A 20,820-nucleotide genomic window follows, 5' to 3' on the forward strand; every position below is an offset into this window, starting at 1 on the left:
GATTAACTTAGTATTGTAATACAAACGCTACTCGATGAAAATTACTGCCTACAAGAAGTCGCTAATAAGTTGCAGCTACTTGCTGAATGGCTACTTCGATGCGTATAAATGGTCTGTGTCCCACAGATGTCGCCACCATCTCGCCGGTCGCCAGCTCAGCTGGCAACCGTGTGCGTTTAAATCTCGCAGGGGAGCGAACAGCGCTTTGTTGGGAGTTGACCAGGTATCCCGCGATTCTCGCTGGAGTCGAACCAGCGCCGTCGATGACGCGTCCCAGCCGCCGCGCTAGAGCCGAGGGCGATGTGAAAACCAGTAAGTGCCTCAACAATGACAGATCAACGGTTATAGTGCAGGTCCGGTGTTGAACGACTGGAAACACACCCGTTGTTTGACGATTTTCCGCTATATGACAAGAGAATCCGCTCAGTCCCAGTGAGACAGATCTAACTGTGTTCTCATCCTAGTTGTGTGTCAACGGAGCCAGTTCCAAGGGTCTGTTTGTGCGATTTCTTCTTTCTGGTGCCATTTTCAAGTCGCCTGTTTCATCGCCCATGAAGGAGTGAGGATATTCGAATCTTCCCAACCCGCGATAGCATTCTTCAGGCCAGCTCATCAATATGCGGCCGTAATTCGCGCTAGGGCTCGAGCGGCTGCCAATTTCTAGGCTCAGCAAAGTTGGGGGAAATCTCCTATTAGTGGATGTCCATAATAATTCTGTTAAGTTGTCCACACCTCAGGTTTATAATCCTCAATATTGTAGTTTCGTACTTCGTTGCGATATCGTGTGTCTTGATAAGCGCTGTTGGTCCGCTTGTTCAAAGCAAGACACAAGACCGGACAGTGCGCTGTGATCTGGCCTTGGCGACAGACAAAAGTCACACACGAACAGTCCGCTCCCGTTAGCGATGTCTAATTTCTTCAGTTATTAGTTTTAGCATAAAAGTACTTGACCTATTATGCGGAGGTACGCGATCTCGTAGGAATTGCGGTCGTACGCTGTGTACAATTCAATGTTGATTTTCACTGTGAATAAGAATTACCGTTTGCTTGCTCCATAGAATTGTCGCTTCGAGGGATCGTGTCGAATACTTTAACAACGACACCAAAATATTTATAGGCTTAATTGGTATAATATCTGTGTAGTTGTTTAGCAACGATTCAATGTGTAGATAACAGGTTTCCACACAAATAAACCAGACGTCTTGATTCACAGGAATATTTGAGGAAAAATTTGAGTCTTTGATAGGGCCTTTAACTAAAGCCAGTGGGCTTGATGTATTGAATGGTATCTAATGCGTTGCGTGGTACCCAGTACAGATGGTGAGGTATTAGCCTGATTAAGCTTAGGCAGGTTCCCCGATAAACTCTGGGCCAAGTGCTATATTTATACGATAGTGCATTTCGTTCTGGTATATATTAACTAGAGCATTATTCGCATTATTATCATTATGACGGTAATGATAATTTTTTCATATGCGAGGTTCAATCATTTCAACAGTTTGGTTATGTGGATCATTATTCAATACATTTTTATTATCAAGCTTACGATTAACACAGGAGGAAAACTGTATGGATTGGTTGATTACTGATATTCTTACGTATTTGGATAGCATACGAAGTACTTCCAAACGTGGAACTCGATGCATATATTTAGTTATATTTACGGACAGATAATATTTGTGAGTTTTATCGGAAATATTTTCGATCGATTATTGCAATTATATTCACAGTCATGGGTTAGGGTTACACATGCAGGCTGCTACTATTTCCTGGCCAATTTGCAGGAAAACTAACAGGTGCTATGTTTCTAGATATATTAAAATATTTACGTTAATAGCAGTAATACTATCATAACGGTAAGCTTACATAAATTATCCCAATATTCAAATAAGGTAAATGACAGGAATAATGGTCATAATCTCCTTAACTAAAATGTTGAAACTTTTGTAGGTGGTGTTCGGGTCGGGCCTGAATTCCAGGCTGAAATTCCAGCTCTTGTCCCGTACACTAATGGTTCGGAAATCCACAAAGCGGATCTACTCTTTGAACCCGACTACTCTAGTGATGATTTTAAACCGGAAGTTAAAAAATTTCTTGGGAATCCTCATGTTCGGTGGACTAATGACGAAAAAGTTCTCTTCAAAAAATGTTTTTCAAAACACAAAAAAAAATTCCATCGTTACAAGGACCTGTTGCCAAATAAAAGTATTGTCCAACTCTTAGATTTTTACTATTCAACTAAAATTCGCGAAACACCCGACCCGCCGCTGAGTCAGGACCCGGACTATAATCCTGTGGGCAGAGGCAGTCCAAAGAAAAATGGCCGCAGTATTAAGAGCAGACCCATCATTACAAGGGTTGGTAGGATCTTATTTAGCCGGCGAATTGATCCACCTCAAAGTGGTGACAGATTTCGTTTTACGTTAAACGAACTAGAGCAAGTTATTGAAAATGATACGGTTTCAAAGCAACTTGCTGAGCTCCAAGAGACCTCAGCGAGACTTAGTGAGGAACTCGTGCACAATAGAGTTGACAGCAAGGACCACAAACAGGTAGGCTCTATGCAAGAATTCTAATGCACGATTTTCGTTTAGTCGTTATCGTAGTATCTTATGTTGCGATCAATCTATTAAACGTACATCCTCGTTTTTTTGTACCGGAAATTCGTTGCAACAAGTGTGTTAACGAAGGTAATAACCACTATGAATAATTGTCTCTAACCGTTTGAGTTGTTGAAATACGCTTCAGGTGGAAATGTACCGTAGACTGTGCAATAGCAGTCTTGCAGCCAATAAATGCGCGACGGGTACGCCGTGGACAGATAGCGAGCTTATACTTGCGGTGCATTCGATTCGCGTCTACGGCAAAGATTTTAAGGCGGTAGCTCGCTTAATTGGCAATAAAACAGAGGCACAAGTGAGACTCTTCTTCACCAATTACAGGGAACGGTAAACTATTAACGTAATTATAATTTCGATAGTTAAGGTTTGCACTTCCATGATTTGGTGCGTTTACGATAAGTCTCATCATTTATGTACTAATGCAATTGCAGGTTATGACTTAAGTTAACAATTGTATATCGTTACAGTAGAATCATGTGAACATTCTCACTGTTTACTATAAATTATTCAAAAAGAATATTCATTTAGAAAGGTCTCAACTACGCTGAATTTTACGCTGATTTACGCTGAATAGTTTCCGGCAGGCAGAATATTCTGCTAACGACACCACTGACGCAAATGGATTGTTACAAAGGCATAGCTACTATATAAAACTGCAACTGAATTCAAATGTGTGGGTTGATGAGTAATTAGTTGTTCCTCCTTGTGACGTGACTTTTAGCTACAATCTGGAACTGATGGTTCGTCAGTTTGAGGAAGATCGCAGAAACGGCCTAATTTCTCGAGAAGGTTTTGCGCTTCTTCCAAGTCAGTCACCCGACAGCATAAGTCCCACCGGAAGTCCAGTCAAAAAGATTATTCGGTACGTAGCCCTATACTAAACAAAATATGCATATATGTATATATACATAACTTACCAGACTAACTTTCGTACCAATCCTAGAATACTTGTTCTCTTGTAAAAAAAAAGACAGTCGTATTGTGATCTGTGAAGTTAGCTTACCTACAGGTACAACAAAAACACCTTAGTGTTTCTAGCATCGAGTCTTTTTTGTTATTGATTGCAGTCAATGATGGTATCGTTCTTCCTAACCTTTATGTAGACAGATGTGAAGTGTGCACTGCCATGAAAGAATTTTTTAGCCAGTTATCAGAACAGCAAAAGCCAGATAAAAGGAATTTTAGAAAAGGTTCTAAAGTCCTAAATTTATTGTTTCATAGATTTTGTATGTGACTAATAATTATATAGCATGCACATCTATGTAGCTATTGTTCGCCGTATCTTATTCGGTATATTTATATAACGTACTGATAAATTTTACTAATTTTCAAAATGGAAATTTATAATTATAATAAAAAATTAAAAAGAAAAAGAAAAAAAATGATCGATATCATCTTGGTTTTATCTTGAGCAAGTGGAAGCTACGATATCGACAAATAGTAATATTGACGGAAAACCTAAATCATCATAATTTTGATTTATATTTCCTAGTGCGACATTAAAACATCGAATGATTTCAGGTAGCAGAGTAAATAGGTTTATAACGTGCCTGTCTCTTTATTATCGAATTCCAGGTCACCTCTGAAAAAACCGAGTATATTGTCTCGTCGTAAAGTCTAGATTAAATATATTTTTACACTCTAGATCAGTGGCTGCTAAGACTATTTCAGTTTTTCTTTTGCGTTTCTAAACACACATCGACCGTTTTACCATGCTGCGACTTTTGAACGATATAATTATGGTCAATTTAAACTTATAACTGAGATTTGTATCCCTCGAGGCTGTCGCCGGCATTATTTGTATCCCTCGAGGCTGTCGCCGGCATTTAACTGTCATTAAACTTAGATAGCATTTGTCGCCTGGCCTTGATTAGCATTTGTCGCCTGGCCTTGATACGGAAAAATGCCATAGTCTTCAAGGAAATATGGTTGACGTAGATATTCAGCTTCTCTGCTCAACTTTAGGTACGTGTACAGGGGTTTGGACAAGAAACGCTTCATACATGAGCCAACAAGGGTATTATCAACGACAAAATAACAGATAGTCTGTAGTTTACGAAGAAAGAAAAAATCGTAATACTTTATGTTAACGATTACTTGACACGCAGATGTTTGCTGTTAAATATATATATGACAAGAAAATGATAAAGCGACTTCAAAGGACGAGAAGACAAATAAAGTATTGACTTAAATATAAATAATTTCTAAGTGCTTCTTTATTCACCATTCATAGAATGCATATAATCCTTATGTATATGTGTACCCTAAGCTAATACCACACAGTACTTCTTAATCGGTTGCGTATGTAGATGAATATAGTGTTTGATCTATGTGAATACATTCCATTTATTTACGAACAATTGTTTGCGTTTAATCCATTTGTTGTCACTTATCGCCGGAATACGCTACTCCTGTAAACCCATTTTAACAAGAAAAAAGTACACGTTAAAATATATAGCCTCGGAATCTAGTGTCGGAATCTCGAAGTATAGAGAAATGTCGTCAAATATTACTGAAGCGCTCGACTAACTATCGTGGCTCACATCCAATATGTTTTAGGTGACACCTTTTTAAATGTGGTAGATGAGTGATGACTTAATGTCTAAATAAAACAAAGCTTTTATCCCGTCTTTTCTAGTTGCTGGTTTATACCTCCTACAACACACGGAAGCACTTACTGTGTCGCTGAGTTTTTGGCTTGATAGATATTGGTGCCGTTAAATGTTTTGCTATATAAGAAAGCAGCTGAGTTTTCGAATACTTAATGATTTAAGAATCAGCTGCTAAATATGTCTAAAGATGTGACTAGCAATAGTCTACCCCCCCCCCCCCCCCTTAATATTCTCTCTGCGCTTTATTCGAATATCTTCGGCAATTCCTTCTTTCCATATACGCTTCTTTCCTACTATATATGAACCTGACAGACAGTTAGATATCCCTTTTTAGTTTTCTCCATTTCCTGGTTTTGTCTTTCATCACGGTTACTCGTATCATTTTTGCAGCTGTCGGTCAATGCTATTTTTACTTTCGATAGGTTTACTTCTTGCTAGCCTGGTCATCGTTCTTGTCTTTTTTCTCTTTCAGACTCTTATTTCGAGACTTTTTTGAGCATGGCACGTTGGTAGTAGGTGGCTTGTCCTTTGAAGGGCGGGGAATCTTCGATGGTGAAGCGGCAGTAAGCGTCGGAACCGCCTCGTTAGTTGAGGCAGCTTCCTTATTCTTTGCCGCCTTTGCATTTAAGTCAGACTTTAGTGCACTTCCTAAAAATTATCTACATAAATCGTGCGTTCATCTATGTAGCATTGAACCCCCTACGTATATAAGAATGATAAATGGCATCACGAAAACAAACGTAGTATAAAAAACGTTTCCTGATATGAAAGCTTATGAAATATTTCCTTGCAAGAGGAACAGGGTAATTTTCTCTTTGGTTTCGGGTCTCCCGTTCTAAAATTCCTATTTCGTTCTTTCTCAACTGCCGAAAATCTCGACAAGTTCGCGATGCTTTCTTCGGCGGCAGAATGTGGTTTCAACGCAAACAGGTTTAAGTTTGAAACCAGCCTCCGTTTAAGAGGCTTAAGTACACAATTGTTGAGTTAGGCTTATGATTGTCGAAGACTATTTACTCCCTATAAAAAAAGCTTCATAAAATTACTTCACAGTGGTGTCAATTTTCAATATATGCTATTATCGCAGAATATATACCCCCGAGATAAAGCCAAATTCGTCCCAAAGCAGCTCAGGTCCAATATCAGTTTTTGGGTATACGAAAAATGATTGAAAGCATCGCCAAGTAAAAACAATGCAAAAAATTTTAAACAGTGGTCAATACAGTGTGTGGTGATGAAGAGTAAGAATCGAGTGTACCTTGCAGCGGCTTTAGTTAACGCGTATACTCAAATATATGCAATAAAAAATAAGCATTTTATGAGGACAAATGTAGCACGAGTTTTTGAACGAACCTTTTTCTCGACATCCTTTTTTGCAACGTCATCAGTTTCCATTGGCTCCTCTGAAAATAGTAACGCAGTGCATATTCTTAATACAGACATCTACGCGTGATTCTTGAAATGACGATCAACACTTTACGGATGCAGCTAAAACAGACGCCTAGAGGTCAGAACCAGCTCCATAAAAAAACTTAGAGAACGAAAAGGATATATGTAGACGGACAGATATGATGAAAGGCTACAAGCTCGGAGAACATTCACTCACGTTGCTGCAAGCTTATTCGCATTGCGTATGCAAGCTGTTCCTCTTCTGTCATGGCTGCAAAGTTCGGCTCTGAAGCCCGCTGGCTAGCTGGCGGATTTGAGCTTGTAGATCCTGATTCGGCTCCGGGTTGCATCGACATCTGTAGCGCTTTTTCAAGCCCGTCCTCTTCTGCTGAAGCGGCCCCGGTCGCAGCGGCCGCAGTAGCTGTTGCGGATCGGATGTTTTCTCCTGGGGCACTACCAGCCTCGGCCTCCTGACGCTGTCGCATTTCGTCCAAGGACACACGTAGTGCCTACCGAAAAGCAGATACATCTATCGTTAATTGAATTCAACCTCGGGTACGCAAAAACGCACTGACCGTATGCGAATTAAAGGCCTTTTCATTGGCTCTAAGAACACTATAAAGATCTGGGTATGGTTTTTAAAATGCCGTTGACAGCAAACTTCAGTATGTTGCGCTGTTTATCGTCTACTATACTAATGGATTCACTGTACAATGACTTACTGTTATCATCAATCACCGTAAGGCACCTTACTTGAAACAGGTGAACAAAAGACACATTGACTTTTTTGCACTTGATGCGTTCGTCATGGTATTCGTACTGATAACACTATTGAGACTGGCTGGTTGCTTACCATAGCTAGTTCAGGATCTTCATTTGGATCAACTCCGAACTCAAACCCGCCGGCTGGTACGGCGCCGCTGCCGTCTTCGCCCTGGATAATCGGTGACGAAATCAGCGCCTCGTTAAGGTGGGGTGTCGCAGTTACGGTGACCAGGTGCGAACCTGCATTTTCTCTCCCACCATTTAGCGTTTCAACAAAACTTTTTAACTTTTCCGCATTTGCTTCGTCCTCCCCAAAGTTAATTACGTCAACATTGACGTTCTCTTTTTTAAGTCGCTTAGCTAATTTCACCATTTCCTTTGCATCACATGCAATAGGTGAACCTGCAAGGAAATAAGTAGCCAGATAATGTAATGTGATTTTATTTAGAAACGCGTAATAGTCGCCAACTTGCAATTTGATCGAAGTACTATGAAGTCGTCCCATTGGTTCGCAGGGGAATTCTACCTAATCTTAAATTCATTTTCAACGATGTTTTACTCAGACAACTTTAATCAATGATATATTGGTCGTTACTAGCGATGACCCTTGCCCAAATTTCAGGCGGCTTTTCGAGTAACTTTCCAGAAATTAATATCTTTGTTTCAAAAGACAGCCAATTTTTGTCGTTAAAGGAGTCCTACAAGGATCAGAAAAAAAATAATCGTGAAAAGCAAGGTCAAGAGTGATACGCTAGGTAAGGCAGCTCAATTAGACTCGCACAATCTTTGTCAAGTCACGATGTGTGAGGCCTAACCTAACCTAACCTAGAGTATAGATTTAAGGACAGCACCTCGATTGTTTAATAGAAGTTCATACAAGAGCATTCCTCTAAAATCTCAAAAAATACGCAGCATTATCTTTTTTGGGTTCGGCATTAGCTCTCGCCTGAGAGACTCTCGCGACCTCAGATTTCGCGTTCTTCTCGCTTTGATCAAGATCTGTGTCGAGTAGCGTAATGTATCTTATCCACTTTTCATCACCCATCACCATCTTTGGAAAAAGTTATCAAACGTTCAGTTTCGAAAGATGATTGGTCATGCACACACGGTTTATCAATTGGCAATCGGTTGAATGATCAGGAAACCCAAATTTTTACCCGATTGACGTAATCATTGCTTGCTAGATTCTTGAAACACTTAATTCGGGTAGTGATGTATCATCTGTTATCTTGCAAAAGTTCATGTGGATTTTACTTAACTGCACTAATAATTCGAGCATTTTTTTTATCAAAGAATTAGCCTGCACGTGAAGTGACCGTTTGGAGAAAGAGCAAACCACTTTCTGCCCACGTACCCCATACCAGTTTGGGTCACATTCAGCTTTTTCCAGAAACAAGAGTTTAAACTGACCACGTTTAAGACTGTTTATTATGAGCCTTTAAAGCTTGTGCGACTTAACTAAATCATACAAGTGCCAAACAAAAGCTAGTTTACATTCTTCCGTTAAATCACTGCTGACTCAACGTTGCTTATGGCGCCCGATTCAAAATTCGCTGTGAACCTACCAGACAATCTGAAAAAAGTTAGTTAGCTGGACTTAACTTCATCAGACTATTACTAAGTTTGCAGCATCACTCTTTGAGTCCGTCCCTGCAATATATATACATATATATGGTAATATCTGCTGCAACTACTATAGAATGACTCCAACTGTTTTATTACTGTCGTTAATGTAGCTGAATTCAAAATAACTAGTGTATTAGTTCATTATTTACTTGAACGTTTTAATTTTTATTTTACTTTTTAATTTGAAACGCATAATTAATTTCAGATTGCCTAATGATGAGTACAAAAAAAGTGCCACCTAAGCACCTTGTTCTTTAAATGATAGAAATCGGGCCCTTATTATCGGTGTACAGAGATGACTAGCAAATTGAAAAGTTCGAATTACGCTGGCTGCTGTAATGACCTACCGTACTAAAGCAAAGGAAGAGTACTACAACCTAAAGGATCTGCCAAAACTGGATGACTCTGAGTTGTCAAGTTCTGAATGATGCAATGCAGTAGTGTTTCAGTTGACTGCTACTTCTGTCTTATCTGGGTGATCATGTCATGTATAAACGAATTCAGAAATGTTGGAGGAAAACTCCTATAGCAATCAGCATGGATAAGATGTCAGGTAGGGGGACGATACCCTTCAACCGGTATGACGTACAAGTAAACTGGACACATCACATCGCAATCTGTAGTAAAAATGATTACGAAGCGTACGAAGCAATCTCATGTAACTAATAGGTACCTTATCACACACTAGTTGACGGGACGGATCGAGGACTTCCAAGAAAACCTGCAATAAGGTACGATGACAGTGCACAACGATAGGGAGACACGGACAGAAATGGAAGAAATTCGCAGTTACAAGAAAAAATTTATATCAACCATTCGAAGATGGAAGGAGCTGTTGGGAGCAACGTCTAAAGAAAGTCATGCGGGATCGTCACGTAAAGAACGAAAAAGTTAAAATCGACGCTTCCAAAAAAAATAGTAGGGAAAGCGGTGACGAGGCTTTTCCCTGCCCACGCGAACACTGGCGGCACAATGGACATTTATACAAATGCAAGAACAACTCTTGAATCTACCGAAAATACATTGGCGTTATGACAGAGTAACTCTAGACCAAATAAAATTCCTTCTTAAGTTAAACAGATCCTTTTCCTGGAGCAGCCTGAAAGGTTCACATCGATAACGGTCAGAATTCGGAGCAAAAACTAGTTCCCCCTAGAGTGAAAGAAAATAACTGCAGCTTTTATAAAAACAACCAGGAGAACTTTCTGTTGACTCAGTAGGGAATCGACTAATTTGTCTCTTAAACACAATCGGAACGGCCCTGAAAACGATAATTAGTGGAAGGCTGACTGACGGCACCGCTCACCTAGTAAAGCTTTCGAAAGGATAGATTCACTGAAGGGCTTGCAGGAACGGTCATTTCGTCATCCTTCCCTTTGAACCGTTCCAGTCCATCCTCCATTCTGGCTTTCCTATTGACCAGAAACAATAGGTCTCGAGGGGGACCGTACTCCCTGTACTTCTGTTAATTCCAGGCGTTGTATGTCGGACCCATGATTGTTTCGGGCCTGCCCTTCCAACGACATGATAATAGGAAAAAGACTGTAGTCACAGGGGATTTTAACTCGAAGAATGTAATATGGGGCAGCAGAAGAAACGACCGAAGAGGAATAGCCACCCTAGAGTGGACGGTAACAGAGGGACTGGCAATGCTTAATGATGGACAGGCTCCTACTTGTGAACATAACATCCCATCACATATAGACATCACATTAGTAAACAACGAAGCAGCAGCCTTCACAACAGGGTGGAGAGTCTTGGACGAAGAAGAAAGTGACAGTGATTACCACTACATATTTTTTTAAAGTTGAGCTAACAAGACCACCGGAAGGAACACAGAGAAAGACGAAAGGATGGCAAGCAAGGAAATTAGACCTCCCAATACTGCGAAGAGAGTTAGACGGAAGGTGCGAGAAAATTATGGTAAACGAAACGGTAGCTGGAGGAATACAGATAGAAGCGCAACAACTCAGTCAGCTTATGATTGACGCGTGTACAAAAGCTGATCGACAACCGCCCAGAGATCGACACCACCACCGCCCAAAACACTGGTGGAATAAGGAAACCGCAGACCTCAGGAAAATATGCGTGAGGAAAAGGCGTGCATACGCAAGAACAAGAAGCTGGCAGAAACGCACAAATAATCTTCAACCAGAAACAGAACAAAGAGCGACACAACAACTCCGGGAATACCAGGAAGCCCGAAATAAACTAAGACAAAGTATACAACATAGTAAGGAAAAATCCTGGAAAAAACTCATAGAAGCAGTCGACCGAGACGCTTTCGGACTCCTTTGTCAAATAGTAATGGACAAAATAAAAAAAAGATCACCACCAATCCTCCCAGACACAGTGATGAAAGCGGTAAGAAACCTATTCCCTATGCAACCAAAAAGGTATGAAACAACGATTGAGGTAGATGAAAGAGACATCCCCGAAGTAACTCTGGAAGAAATAACAGAAGCAGGAAACAAAATAGCAGCGGGGAAAGCACCACGGCCCGACGGAGTCCCACCGGAAGTAGTCAAGACACTGATCAAGAGATAGCCCAGGATATTACAAAAATTGGCGAACGACATACTCCGGAGAGGAAAATTCTCGGATATATGGAAGGAAGCAAACTTAGTACTGATTCGAAAAGCGGGAAATAAGATAGGTGTTACGGCATTTCGACCAATCGGCCTTCTAAATACAGCAGCAAAAGCTATTGAAAGCATAATAGTAAACAGATTGAACAAGGAGATTGAAGATAAAGAGGCACTGTCGGAGACAAATACGGCTTTAGGAAACACCGTTGTACGCTAACAGCTGTGGACAGGGTCATCGGGCTAGCGAGGGAAGAGATGAAAAGCATACTAAAGACTCGGAATTTCGTGCTGCTAATCCTACTGGATGTTAGAAATGCTTTTAATAGCATGAACTGGGGAAAATTCATGGAAGCACTGGAAGAAAAGGATATCTCTAAGTATCTACGCAGGATCATCAGTTCATACTTAGAGAACAGAACACTAATAGCGGATGGGACAAGATATACGGTCACAGCAGGAGTCCCACAGGAATCGATCATATCCCGAACCATGACCCAAGCTGACAAAGGAGTCCAAAGTTTAGTAGGTGAGAGTCCCACAGTACCGGACAAATCACAATTCAGTGATGTCTGGTCTGCATAATGCATTTGCCCTTAACCTCCAAAAAAAAAAAGATTCACTTAGGTGGTTATCGACACGGTCTTTAATAAGACCGTGTCGATAACCATCTATAGGTAGGGAATACCTATAGGAAGGTAGGGAAGCAGTCGCCGAGAGAGCTGTGTTGGACAGACAATCTTCTGCATCCGAAATTGTTCAAACTTGCAACAGACAGGCCATTTTAAGCGTTATGAGCCACACGCCCACTTAACGTAAAAAACGGCTATAACGTACGCCAATATAGTTCAACATCATAGCAGGCGTGCTTCAGGAGTCCATACTAGAGGTTGCTATGGAATGTAAGTTAGAATTCCGTACAGGAGCTCATCCGACGGAAAAGAGTGCAAACAATCCTATGTAGAAGACTGTCCCATAATTGAAGCTACGCGCAGCTATAAAACTGCACAACGAGAGGCGCAAGATAGCAATAGAAATGAGGAAAAAATGGGAATTAGTATTTAATGGGTGCGAAAAGTACACCTCCGGGCAAACACTTCAATCGTGGAACTTGAAATTAGCGCAGTTTACCAGTTTTCTCTATTGTATGAAAAAATATTACATTAAGTCCAAACCAAGTCCCTCAGAAGCTAGCAGTTTAGTAAATTAGTGTCCCACAGTATCAGACGAATACTTTAGCAACGAAGTTATGATGCAGTAATCTTTTTGTACCACAATGCGATAACGCCATTGTGTCTCATTCTTGTTTGGCTGATTCTTGAACAACGCCTGACGTTACTTCGATACCATCGTTATTTCTGCTAGTGTTTTTTTTTTTATAATCTGAAGACTGATCAAAGCATTCGTCTGGCGGTTGATTCAGTTTCTAATCCTTTGTAATATCTTAACTATAGAAAATTCTGAGTTGTAATAATGATATAGCAGATGATTGGAGAGAGGCATAAGTGACGAATAAATGATTGGAGTCACAAGGTTGAGATTTTCTTGAGGTAGAGTCCTTTGTTGTTTGTATTTTTGAATGCAAGCCAATTTGCTAAGAAATTTCCAATTTAGCATTATCCTACTATTTTTCACATAATACTTTCCTCCAATCAACTAATAGCATCAAATGAACGTTAAGTTAAAACAACTGCCTCGTCACCATTTTTGTTAAAAAAAAGTTGTATCCTTCAAACAGCACTATCTAGCATTCCACGTTGAGATTTGCAATCCTTGATACACCTTATAATGATGATGGCATTTATCGAGTTACGCACCACACTTATTTTAATACTGGGTGCCTAAATCGAACTGAATTGATTTTTTCGTCTTGTCAATGTGCGCTGTACTTACCTACAAAACAAACTATACGCATTTTATGATTCTTGCCCTGACGATGTTTGAGAACAAGATGCGCTATACGTAGGCCTGATATTAACTGCAGGCTCCCCTGCGGTTCAACCGAGTGCAGCTTTGCTAAAAGGCGATTCACATCGGATGTCAGCGTGGTCAGAACCTCTGTCGTTGCTAGCGTAAGCAGCCCGACATTGTTTTCCGGATTGGAGCGCGCCTTCGAATGGCACACCAGAGAAACAGCTTCTTGCTGTGCCTGGAGACGTGTCGGAAGAAAATCGCCATTTCGCATGTACTCCGAGTTATCCACACTATAATTGGTGAATTGAACAACACATTTAAACTATTAGCTATTGGTCTGATTCGACATGTCTGACAACAGGCGATTAGACGATTTCGTCTGTTAATTCAAGCTTACTGGCTTACACCAAATACGAGCTCAACTTAAATTCATTTACGTCGAAAAAATGAAGTCATTCCAATAGCCATAATGTGTGCGGGGCAGTCTAAACTGATTTCGAGGTTTTCGTTGATATTAATGTCACTTCTCGAACCTAAGGTAATAGTAAAAAATCTTGTACAGTCTATTAAGAACACATACCAGAAAATATATAGTCACTGCTTTTGAAAAATTACCTAAACAGATTGCACCCTCAAAATGCTTCTTTACACGTGTTTCTCATACTTGGCTTTAGCCTGACTAGCTGAAAAAAACTAGATGAAATAATAGATCACGGCGCTTGTACATGTACTATAATTGAAATTAGAAACCGGCCAGGTAGCGTATTACTCTTTGAATCCGGAGATACACTTTTGCACGTTTGTATGGAGCTGCTTAGAAGGGACCTTCCCGACATTTTGCGCTGAGTCGGTCTGCTTTCCAGTTTTTGCTAGTAGAGACATTCGCAATGAATTTTTTTCAACATAACGTATCACTCTGCTGTTGCGGTGGTAGGGTTCATTTTTGCTCGAAAGTACTGTAAACAGAAATTCCGGCGATTGGTACAAGAGGTTCTTACTTACCAAACCACTGTACTTTCAAGCACCATTATGGAACCTTTTTTTTTTATAGTTTTCGATGCACCGAACTTCACACCACTTGAAGTGAATCAGCGAAAACTACAGGATCAAGATTTGTAAACACAGCCGGAGAAGGATCGTAAGTCGCATTCAAACGACGGCCGGGTGGTCTTTAAAATCAAACGAGTACCGCGAATAGTGATGAATGCTGTCGTTTCAACAGGAAATAAGGCCAATTTATCAAAAATTATGTATTGTAAAGACAGTGTTATGACGTTAAATTCTATAGAGACTATTCAAATGAAACCTTACTAGGGGGTACGACTAAGGCAAACAAATGTCAATATTAAGTAAAAGAACTTAACGATGTAGCTGATTCGACTAGGAAAATAATTATTGTTAATAGACAGTAATAATAATAACTGCTATCTTAACAATTAAAAACTAACAAGACGATTGGTCGTAGCAAGAAAAGTATGTTAAACAGTTGGCGCGTCGCAACGTAACTACCGATTTTAAACATTAACCTGTGATAATAGGGATTAATTGTAGAAAACGAGCGTAGGTCAATAGTAAGGTTTTTAAGCACAAATTTAATAGAAATTAGCTTGGAAAATGAAACTGAGCAATAAGAAATCAAAGTTCACAGGCGTCAGCCTTCTCGAAAACGGTACGGGCAGCATTTTACACTTATATACAAACCGTCTTTTTTAATTCTGATAGTTTTGTATAGGTAATTAATAATCCAAAAGATCCAAAAGAAGGGCAATACAAAATTTATTGGCGTCTATTAACTTCTCCTAGAACTCGCTATCTCAGCCTTTGCTTTGTAAAAGTTCGTTTAACAACAACGTGTTTTATTGCTGGAGAGAAAGAGGTCGAAGCGGCGATGTAGGAGTACCAAGGTGAAGTTGTTGTTCGACGAAGATGGCTCGTAGAGCTGACTGTAGCGCTGTTAGCCCTGGGGATCCCCTGCTGTATATCGTAAGCAGACAGAGATTAGTCATTTAATTAGTCTTTTATTAAAACTGACTTAAATGGTGACTATGGATGGTGACCATGTTACCAGTTCCAAGTCCCACCAACAACTCAATGTTCCATAATGTTTGTGTGTGAATAAAATTAGTTTTTACATATTATTCCACCTATTGGAGTTGTAGGCCATTATCTCCACTTGTTGTGCCTTATTTGTGTTTTACAGTGATTCCTGGGTAGTCGAAAATAAATAGGTTGTACTTTGAAGAAGCTAAAGACTCTGAATCCTGTCAAATCAAACAGAGCCTATAATTTGACAGCTATTCATAAATGACAACGTACCGTTGTCCATAATGTCGAATGAGTTGTGATTTGATGCAGACTACCTGATCGCTTAAATCGGGATGATTTGTGACGCACGCCTCAATAAGATTTAAGTAATCGACCAAAAGGCATCCGAAGCGACCAACGCACACCTGATTAAAGAGCGGATAAATTGAGAGAAAAAGAAAACTAATTCTAACTAAAATCCACCAAATGACAATTTTTTTAACCCATATGCGATGCCGCTATAACCTCTTATTAGTAGCACCTTGACAAGAGCCATTCAAGATAGGCAGATAAAACGTGTTGACGTTATACTTTGGACATACCTGTGAGGTCCCTGCGGATTTATCAGGGGATGAGGTTTCAGCAAGCGAATCTAGATAAGCTTCAAATGCCGTCAGAGCCTCGTCGAAAGCGTACAAGAGGTACGGTGGATTACAACTGGTTGAACACATGACCTACTGGTAAGCTGCACGGAATGCTTCATGGGTTTACCATACCACATGGAACTAAGCCCGCGCCTAGTGGAAACAAGCGGTGAACATCGTCTTTCTTGCGTACGGAAACAGGGGATTAGCAGAAGGCTACTCAAAATACTTCTGTCTCAATGAAGGTAAATGCCTAAAATTTATGGGCTTTTATGAGGCATTGTGCTTTATGCTATTTTAATGCAGTGTTTAGATCGGTGGAGAAGCCTGGATCCTTGCTTCTATGATTCGCTGTTGTTTTTCACTTGCCATCGTCGATGACATCTTCTATAGATGAAGGTACCAATCCAGCAGGCTGACTAAACGACAAAGTATATACAATTATCTAATATTTTAATCTTTTTGTTTATATATATGTATGTATATATCGATATTATATGATATAATAGCATCTCGCTTACTTACAAGAATAAACTTGGTTACTGTGCTAAAAATAATCGAAAAAGCGGCTTCATCAGCTTGTATTCACCGATATAGTTACTGCAATGAATGGAACATCGTTTGCGCCATGCACTGAAAAAATCTATTTTTTTTAAATTTTTTTCTTCACACACACATTATTAAATGATTAAATGGGTGTTGATGGACCCGAATTAGTAACGTTCTTGACTCAGCGTCCAGAAAGTGTTTGTTAGTTGGCTCAGCTTTCTCAGACTGAGTGGGCACGTTGCCAAGGAGATTTTTTGTTTATTTATTCGAAAATGTGACCGAAACGCCCACGTGAAGAATATATTCCTAAAGTGATAGCAGTAAAAAATCACTACCTGGAAAAAATGAATATATGCTTTCTATTCATTTCATTCAGTTCATTTATTATCAAAAAAATATATGAAAAAATTAGGTTTTTCCGATTCAGGGTTATGTACCTGTTATAACACGTTTGAGCTTCTATCCATCGTCTAATAAAAACAACATATTATCGATGTTTTATTAGTGATATGATCTATTCGTTTAGCAATGAACTGAATGGTTTTGCTTTTTCTTCGAAAAATGTTTTTCATTAATACGAAAGGCTAAAGGTGAACTGGAACCTATTTTTTGATACGTGAATCCTTTGTAATACGAGTACATCTACTACACTAGCGAATATCTTTATCGAAGATAACCTAATTTCCACTCATAACGACTTTTTTTCTGCGCTAGAGGTTGAACCCTCCGTCTTGTTAGTTTGCATTGCATGCATTTGCGTCCATTTTCTTGCGGTTCTATCAAATTCGGCTCGATCATTCTGTAGAAGCTCAGCCACGTCCGCCATCAATGGGTCCTCTGCCGTTGGTTGAGCTATAATAGCCCGTAGTGACGTTAGGACTGCACAGACATTCAGTGCAGGCTTCCACGTGCCCTTCGGTGGCAACTGTATAGCGGAAAGGCATACTCTGCCTTGCGGATCTATGTTCGGATGGAAAATTCGTGTGGTGACTCGCAACGCAGGGGGTTCAAAGGGATAACGAACAGGTAGACGTAAATCGACATGAAAGCGCCCTCCTTCGTAGGGGGAGTCCGGAGGACCGTCAATTATGGCTTCAAGGTGGCCGATTTCATCATCGGCAGCCTGAGAGCACACAATTCCTGCAGGTAACGAGGTGGCCATTTGATGAAGCTCCGCCGCTAATCGGTTAGACCTTTGCATTGCTCTTACACGTTAGTTGTTTCAAATAGCGAAAAGCCGTTGATATATCCTGAAGTTTAAGTCGTGATACCCAGCAATTTCTTTTGCCGTACACACTATCTTTCTTTGCCTCAACGTCCGCCAATTTTTCCTTAAAAATCAGATCAGAGCTCTTGAACCTCACCACCTTGTCCCCGTAATTATCACGTTTTCACACTTCCACCTGCGGATTAGGCCTCTGTGCATGACCTACTTATATCCTTTCCGTCAGCATACGATATACATGCCCACCTATAAAACGTTACCAAGAATATATCACAAAAAAAACGATAAATACCTGATTAGTCCTGAAAGGCCTACTTAAAAACTTCGACATTTAAAAAATTATGACACATTTGTGTGTCCACCATCATTTTAAGATGCCACCCATGAACAAAGAAAAAGTTATTAACCGTAATATTGGGGTAATAGGCTCTACAAGTTAATTTAACTTGTTGAATTATTTCGTAATTCCAAATTTGACACCTAATGCCATTCAAAAAACATACACTAAAAGTCACTCACAAATATAAAGTCAAATAAGAAAGCCTCCAGTCAGCATTTGGGAGTACTTCGAAAAAACGACATTTACAAAAAATAGTATTTTTAAAGCTGATTATGCTAAAAAAAAGTTCGTGTGTAGTTACTTGTTGCGTAAGACTACGCTACATTATCACAACAAATAATTTAAAAGGCAACAGCCTAACAAAAATCAGCTTGCCAGTCTTCGCATCCAAGACTACGTTTGTTCGCACGTGCCATGCGGGACTGAAACATTTGGCCTTTGATGTCATAGCCTTGCTGTTTACCTTAGGCCACTCATTAACGGATAAGTGTGTCATAATGTAAACTGAGCATGATTAGTTTACACATCCACAAAAGCAGTAAAATTAAAACTTATAAAAACGAATATATGAAGCATATGTGATTTACATTTATGTACATGAATGAACTATACCTAACGTAGGACGTCATACGCAGTATTTATCTACAGTACTTAGCCTTTCTTGTTGCACTGTACTTAGCTGCTGCCCAGTATCTGTACGCTAAGCAGTTTCTATTTGAACAAAGCCGATAAGTGGGAGATCTGTCATGGACCATGCTCCTACCCTTCATATGGGAGAAATAGAATATTGCATATAATCAAAAAGGATATCGTGAGAGAGAGTATCTTCATATCTCAAAATCTTGATAAGATGACATGAACATAAAAGTAAAATATTTTGGTAGCTTTACTTGACTTCTGTAAACCGCGTTAAAACTTTCAGCAGCTAAAATAAGACCAACATTCTGTTGTTGGTAACGTAAGAAAAGACACTAACAGCTCATGAAAACTCAAAGCAAGTATCACGTACTTACATAAATAAATAATACAATCATCTACATAAATTAAATCTGTGAACATCTTTCTAGAACAAATGGAACTGCTCGCATACTACAGATGTAATCTTCTAATAATTTCATCCTATCCACGTCCTCCACTGTCCTAAAATGCACAGATCATATTCAGCAAATACGAGTCTTTGGGAAAAATTTCACGTATAGCACTAAAATCACGGTTTATAACGCGGTTTACAGAAGTCAAGTAAAGCTACCAAAATATTTCACTTTTATATTCATGTTATTTTGTTAAGATTTTGAGATATGGAGATACTCTCACTCACGCTATTCGTTTGGATTATATGCAATATTCTATTTTTCCCATATGAAGGTAGGAGCATGGCTCATGACAGATCTCCCATTTATCGACTTTGTTTAAATAGAAACTGCTTATCGTACATATATTGGGCAGCGGCTAAGTACAGTGCAACAAGAAAGGCTAAGTACTGTAGATAAATACTGCGTATGACGTCCTACGTTAGGTACAGTTCACTCATGTACATAAATGTAAATCACATATGCTACATATATATTCGTTTTTATAAGTTTTAATTTCAATTGTTCCACTCTAAACGTATTTATAACAGTATTTGGAAACCTAAATGGTTGCGATGAATCGGAATTGCGTACCAGGCGTTTGTTAGACAAAAAATATGAAGGCCTTAACTGTAAAAAGAGCACTACTGTCCAAGTAACTATTCACCGTGTTCGTCGTAATGATAATAGGTAGGTGGCACCTATTTCTTAGTAGTTTTCTAAACCGCCAGCTAAAAGCTCATTCAGTGAGTGTTTATGACATGAAAACCCGCCTGAATTTGTGGAAAGACGGGAGGAGAGAACTTTTAAATTTTTGGCGGGCCATTAGGCATTAGAACCCGGGTGATGACTGATGGCAGGTCAATAGAAAATTGCAGAAGCGTAGGCTCGTTAAATACGTGTACGATGCTTTTTTATATGTAAGAGGCCTCGGCTCTAGTAACGGCACAATGGAATTTGCCAGAAATAGATCACTGGACTTCACAGCATCAGCGTTTGATTTCTCCATAATTGTTTTCAAAACATTCCTTTCGGCTGCTGCCCCCACAAAGAGTAAATTTAGCGAACAGTGTAAGATCAAAAAAGGAATTGAAATTTTAAAGAATTTTATAATTGGATATTAATATTGTTAAATACACACCTGACTTTGAAATACGAATAATACCGAAAAGACCTGGCGTTTTTTACCAAAAGTTTCGCAGAACGGTTAAAGACGAACCTTTTCGAGAAAGCTTTTTCAATTTTAGACTTAACGGAACACCATCTCACGGCGATTTGGTTTGTAATAGCATAAACAGCATAATCAAAATAATGATATCTCAAGGTTTGTAGTTGTTATTCAGTGTAACTTTTTTCACCATCCACGCAAATCCATTATAAGAAAGTTGGCAACTTGATCGGTCAGCGGCACGTAGTTTGTTTGTCTTTCGAAAATGCGCTAGAATCTCGAATTAAGCC

General features: G+C 39.5%; 4 protein-coding genes across 7 annotated transcripts; 1 reads left to right on the forward strand and 3 right to left on the reverse strand.

Annotated features, from left to right (window-relative positions):
* Window positions 1–152: 152 nt before the first annotated feature.
* LOC111270808 (REST corepressor 1) lies at window positions 153–4,822 on the forward strand. Of its 2 annotated transcripts, none has more exons than XR_015315093.1 (5): window positions 153–312; window positions 1,951–2,552; window positions 2,749–2,916; window positions 3,343–3,483; window positions 4,197–4,822. XR_015315093.1 is itself a non-coding variant. In XM_022851224.2 (5 exons), the coding sequence occupies exons 1-5, from the start codon at window positions 264–266 to the stop codon at window positions 4,240–4,242; spliced, it is 1,038 nt and encodes a 345-aa protein (XP_022706959.1). In that variant the 5' UTR covers window positions 158–263; the 3' UTR covers window positions 4,243–4,822. The 2 variants fall into 2 exon arrangements, 1 of the variants encoding a protein (XP_022706959.1); XM_022851224.2 differs by having other exon boundaries at window positions 158–312; window positions 2,749–2,948.
* Window positions 4,804–14,650, reverse strand: Rpn10 (regulatory particle non-ATPase 10). Its single transcript, XM_022851225.2, has 6 exons — window positions 14,512–14,650; window positions 13,489–13,799; window positions 7,473–7,786; window positions 6,837–7,128; window positions 6,584–6,633; window positions 4,804–5,032 (listed from the first exon to the last, which is right to left on the reverse strand). Exons 1-6 carry the CDS (start codon window positions 14,535–14,537, stop codon window positions 5,027–5,029), a joined length of 999 nt encoding a protein of 332 aa, XP_022706960.1. The 5' UTR covers window positions 14,538–14,650; the 3' UTR covers window positions 4,804–5,026.
* A 614-nt stretch (window positions 14,651–15,264) lies between these two features.
* LOC111270811 (uncharacterized) lies at window positions 15,265–16,998 on the reverse strand. Its single transcript, XM_086972646.1, has 3 exons — window positions 16,137–16,998; window positions 15,826–15,959; window positions 15,265–15,483 (listed from the first exon to the last, which is right to left on the reverse strand). The coding sequence occupies exons 1-3, from the start codon at window positions 16,263–16,265 to the stop codon at window positions 15,366–15,368; spliced, it is 381 nt and encodes a 126-aa protein (XP_086828772.1). The 5' UTR covers window positions 16,266–16,998; the 3' UTR covers window positions 15,265–15,365.
* Window positions 16,999–17,214: 216 nt separating this feature from the next.
* Window positions 17,215–20,124, reverse strand: LOC111270810 (ubiquitin-conjugating enzyme E2 T). Of its 3 annotated transcripts, none has more exons than XM_022851228.2 (2): window positions 20,030–20,124; window positions 17,215–18,198 (listed from the first exon to the last, which is right to left on the reverse strand). In XM_022851228.2, the coding sequence occupies exon 2, from the start codon at window positions 17,926–17,928 to the stop codon at window positions 17,416–17,418; it is 513 nt and encodes a 170-aa protein (XP_022706963.1). In that variant the 5' UTR covers window positions 17,929–18,198; window positions 20,030–20,124; the 3' UTR covers window positions 17,215–17,415. The 3 variants fall into 3 exon arrangements, with proteins under 3 accessions (XP_022706963.1, XP_022706961.1, XP_022706962.1); XM_022851226.2 differs by having other exon boundaries at window positions 19,957–20,119; XM_022851227.2 differs by having other exon boundaries at window positions 19,994–20,117.
* Between the last annotated feature and the right edge of the window lie 696 nt (window positions 20,125–20,820).

The sequence above is a fragment of the Varroa jacobsoni genome, unplaced genomic scaffold (genome assembly GCF_002532875.2).
Source record: "Varroa jacobsoni isolate VJ856 unplaced genomic scaffold, vjacob_1.0 contig00125, whole genome shotgun sequence".
NCBI lineage: Eukaryota > Metazoa > Arthropoda > Arachnida > Mesostigmata > Varroidae > Varroa > Varroa jacobsoni.

What these genes read in the sequence shown, in the direction of transcription:
- LOC111270808 (XM_022851224.2), top strand. Translation starts at nt 264, where the DNA reads ATGACGCGTCCCAGCCGCCGCGCTAGAGCCGAGGGCGATGTGAAAACC. An exon ending in CGAGGGCGATGTGAAAACCA is followed by an intron (nt 313 to 1,950) that starts GTAAGTGCCTCA and finishes AAACTTTTGTAG; the next exon opens with GTGGTGTTCGGGTCGGGCCT. An exon ending in TTCACCAATTACAGGGAACG is followed by an intron (nt 2,949 to 3,342) that starts GTAAACTATTAA and finishes CGTGACTTTTAG; the next exon opens with CTACAATCTGGAACTGATGG.
- Rpn10 (XM_022851225.2), bottom strand. Translation starts at nt 14,537, where the DNA reads ATGGTGCTTGAAAGTACAGTGGTTTG. An exon ending in GCGTATAGTTTGTTTTGTAG is followed by an intron (nt 7,787 to 13,488) that starts GTAAGTACAGCG and finishes ATTTCCTTGCAG; the next exon opens with GTTCACCTATTGCATGTGAT. An exon ending in GCGAATAAGCTTGCAGCAAC is followed by an intron (nt 6,634 to 6,836) that starts GTGAGTGAATGT and finishes TACTATTTTCAG; the next exon opens with AGGAGCCAATGGAAACTGAT.
- LOC111270811 (XM_086972646.1), bottom strand. Translation starts at nt 16,265, where the DNA reads ATGTGTTCAACCAGTTGTAATCCACCGTACCTCTTGTACGCTTTCGAC. An exon ending in AATCCGCAGGGACCTCACAG is followed by an intron (nt 15,960 to 16,136) that starts GTATGTCCAAAG and finishes CTCTTTAATCAG; the next exon opens with GTGTGCGTTGGTCGCTTCGG. An exon ending in ATTCGACATTATGGACAACG is followed by an intron (nt 15,484 to 15,825) that starts GTACGTTGTCAT and finishes TACGATATACAG; the next exon opens with CAGGGGATCCCCAGGGCTAA.
- LOC111270810 (XM_022851228.2), bottom strand. Translation starts at nt 17,928, where the DNA reads ATGCAAAGGTCTAACCGATTAGCGGCGGAGCTTCATCAAATGGCCACC.